At 44.2% G+C, this 3,337-nt stretch overlaps 1 protein-coding gene across 1 annotated transcript; it reads left to right on the forward strand.

Annotated features, from left to right (window-relative positions):
- The first annotated feature begins 636 nt into the window (after positions 1–636).
- LOC136619923 (protein kinase C delta type-like) lies at positions 637–1,428 on the forward strand. The gene is made up of 2 exons (XM_066594645.1): positions 637–1,186; positions 1,384–1,428. The coding sequence occupies exons 1-2, from the start codon at positions 654–656 to the stop codon at positions 1,406–1,408; spliced, it is 558 nt and encodes a 185-aa protein (XP_066450742.1). The 5' UTR covers positions 637–653; the 3' UTR covers positions 1,409–1,428.
- The last annotated feature ends 1,909 nt before the right edge of the window (positions 1,429–3,337 follow it).

Raw genomic sequence — 3,337 nt, forward strand, 5'->3', positions numbered from 1 at the left:
GTCCTGGCATCATTCCCCAAAAGAAACACTTTCATGGCCATCAAGGTTGTCAACAAAACAAGGAGCGAACCACACATCTTAATGAGAGAGCAGCGGATACTACTGAAGGCCCAAGACTGCCCTTTCATCTGTCACCTGTATGCCGCACAGCAGTCTGCAGACCGAGTCTACTTTATCACAGAGTATCTGCTTGGAGGAAGCCTAGGAGCGCTGATCAAAATGTGCGGCAGCTTGGACATCAACCATGTGAGGTGAGTAAATGACTAACCAGGGGTTGGGGGGACTGAGGGTGACATGACAAATATAGAAGAGTGGAGGGCATACAGGCTGCCTCTTCTCTTCTGGTGGTGACGGACACTTTGATGGTGACATGATGTCAGCGGACTGATTTCATGTCATTGATACTACACTCTTCTCTCAGATTCTACACAGCGGAGATAGCATGCGGCCTCCAGTTCCTGCATCAACGCAGCATCGTCCATCGGTAAGCAAAACTTTTCCACATTTCTCTTTTTCCTTGCAATGGGTTCCAGACTTTCCCAGAATCCTCAATTAGGACTTTTTTCTGTGGTACATACCTAAGACCTCTGTATCAATGAACAGATTAACATGTCTCTTTTTTTCATTGCAGTGACATAAAGCCAGACAACATCATGCTGGACAGATCTGGACACATCCGCCTGATTGACCTGGGGCTGGCCCAAGACGGTGTCACCTCGTCTAACAAGATCAGTGGAGTGACGGGCACACTTCAATTCATGGCCCCAGAAGTGCTTCTTGAAGAAGACTACGACACAGCAGTCGACTGGTGGAGCCTGGGAATTGTCGTATCCTGGATGGCGGCAGGACAGTCCCCTTTCTATTACGGCTCCATCAGGAGAAAAGTCATCAAAGCCATCACCAGAAAGGAGCCAAAATTCCCACCTTGGCTTGATGCTGATGTGAAGCATCTTCTGGAGAGACTGCTACGTAAGAAGCCTGAGGAGAGGCTGGGTGTCTACAGGAACATCCGAGGTCACCAGTTCTTCGACACCATAGATTGGGAGGTGCTGGAACTTAAAAGAGCACGGCCACCATTCAAACCATTCAGGGAAGTTTTGGAGAATCGGGACATGCTGTGGCTGGAGGATAAGACACCCCTTCACCCGATAGACGGATTATCGTACACTTCACCAAGTTGGACCCGGTAAGATCTTCCTCCTCTAGGGATAATGTTCTTCATTTTGACCTCTGTGTTCATCATTATTGTTCCTCTTGTGTCAGACAACACAGGTGGTCATATAATAACCCTGCTTCGTGTCACCATGCCTGGTCCGCAGTCTTTTCCCTCCTCAGCTACATTTTTATTTCTTTTCCAATAATTATGTTTCTGCTTCTTCCTAGGATGATGAGAAGAATCCGATTGTGAAGGAAGCCACAACCATCTGGTAAGTTATATCTGTACACCTACACATACCTATCTGTACAACAATACATTCCTATACACAAAGGACACCTACCATTAATACACTGCAACAGAACAGCCGGGCTTCTGCCAAATGATTTGACCTTTTATGCCAGAATCTGGCATAAAATGCCCTGTAATTTTCCCCCTTTGAGTCATTCCCTTCTGAGATTTTGATATATCTGGTTGGCAAGCAATATAGCCTCCATTATGGCTTCCACAATCACAAAACTGCTAATAACTCATAGTAGAGTCACAGTTGCAGAAAATAACTTTTTTTGTATATCAAATATAAATCAGCTCCTGATACAAATCGTCATATTACAGTAGTTCACTTGTTTGTATCCACAACTGGTAAAACTAACAATTTTCTCTCTTATTTCTTATAGACTAAGCCCGCGTCAACTGTCTCCTGAACCTGCGACTCTGCTGCTGTAGAAGAGCTCCGCTTACCAACAACATCCTCTCTCCACCATCTGTATCCTGCATGCTAACATCAGCTACCTTGACCTCCTCCGGCTGACTTGAACATCATCCTCTCCTGAAGACCTTCTACACCACCAGGAGCGGCCTGTGCTTGATTTGTAGCTGGCGAGTTCAGGAAAAATAGCCCGAGTGACTATTATCCCTGAACTCCTGGTTACTAGTAAGACCTCGGCACAGGCCGGGTAAGTAGCCTACACCACACCAGATTAAACACAAGTATAAATACAAACACATACATAGACACGAGTATGCACACACAGATAGGTGTAGTTGTCGGCTTTGATCTTGGGACTTGCTCTGATCGCCATATTTGGGATCAGGAAGGAATTTTTCCAACTTGAGGACAATTGGCTCATACCTCAAGGTGGTTTTTGCCTTCCTCTGGATCAACTCACAGCCTTAAATAGGGTTAAGTTTTATTTATAAGGAAACAGCCACATAAATAATATAATACAAACATAAAAATGAAACACAAACTTTAGCTGACATCACATACACTAGGGAGGTGAGCTGCTGGCGTTTGATTCTGAGATTTATTCTGGTTGCCATATTTGGGATCAGGAAGGAATTTTCCCCCCTTGAAACAGGATGATTGGCTCTTTCCTAAAGGGGGTTTTCGCCTTCCTCTGGATCAACACAGTCTATAAATAGGTTTAGTTCTACACTTTATATTTCACACTAACAGATGGTAATAGATTTATGAAAACAATAACACATTTTAAAAAGTCAGATAGATCAGATGTCGGCTTCGATCCTGGGATTTGTTCCGATCGCCATATTTGGGGTCAGGAAGGAATTTTTTCCCTTTATACAAGGATAATTGGCTTTTTCCTTATAGGGTTTTCGCCTTCCTCTGGATCAACTCAGCCTCCAAATTCCCCATAATAAAATGTATTATCTCCTATAACTAGAAATAAAATGTTCTTTCTCCATAAATCTTTGTGTCTGTGTCTTTATTTCCATTGAATGTCTTACATAATGTTCTTCCAATGCCACTGGGGATTGTATTTGCAAGAACCATAGTGATGAGTGGGGGCCCATGTAGTTACGCCCCTGCCTTTAACCTTCCTTCACAGAAATTCCAGAGACAATATTGAGAACTTATTAGTCTGCCTGTCCTTGGGCGTTGCGGTAACCCGCTGCAGAGAGCTTTCACTGCGTTCCCCGTGGCTGGATTATCACCGCGGGGAATGCAATTCAAACCTGCCCATGGACAGACAGCCTTACCGTCAGAGACCCAAAGGGTCTCAACTAACTTATCAGATCAAATCTGAGAGCTTAGCTGCAAAGGATCCAATATCGCAAAAGTATAGACGTAGGAGATTGCTCAATCGTCTAGTTCCTCAGATGTAATACATTGGACCCAGACGGTTAAGGATAGAAGATCTATCTGTAATTTCTGAAGCC

This window comes from Eleutherodactylus coqui, chromosome 3, assembly GCF_035609145.1.
Source record: "Eleutherodactylus coqui strain aEleCoq1 chromosome 3, aEleCoq1.hap1, whole genome shotgun sequence".
Lineage (NCBI taxonomy): Eukaryota > Metazoa > Chordata > Amphibia > Anura > Eleutherodactylidae > Eleutherodactylus > Eleutherodactylus coqui.

Bases quoted from the DNA above. Each gene is read 5' to 3' on its own strand.
- LOC136619923 (XM_066594645.1), top strand. From the start codon at position 654: ATGCTGGACAGATCTGGACACATCCGCCTGATTGACCTGGGGCTGGCC. The intron at 1,187-1,383 runs GTAAGATCTTCC...GCTTCTTCCTAG, and splicing joins ACTTCACCAAGTTGGACCCG to GATGATGAGAAGAATCCGAT.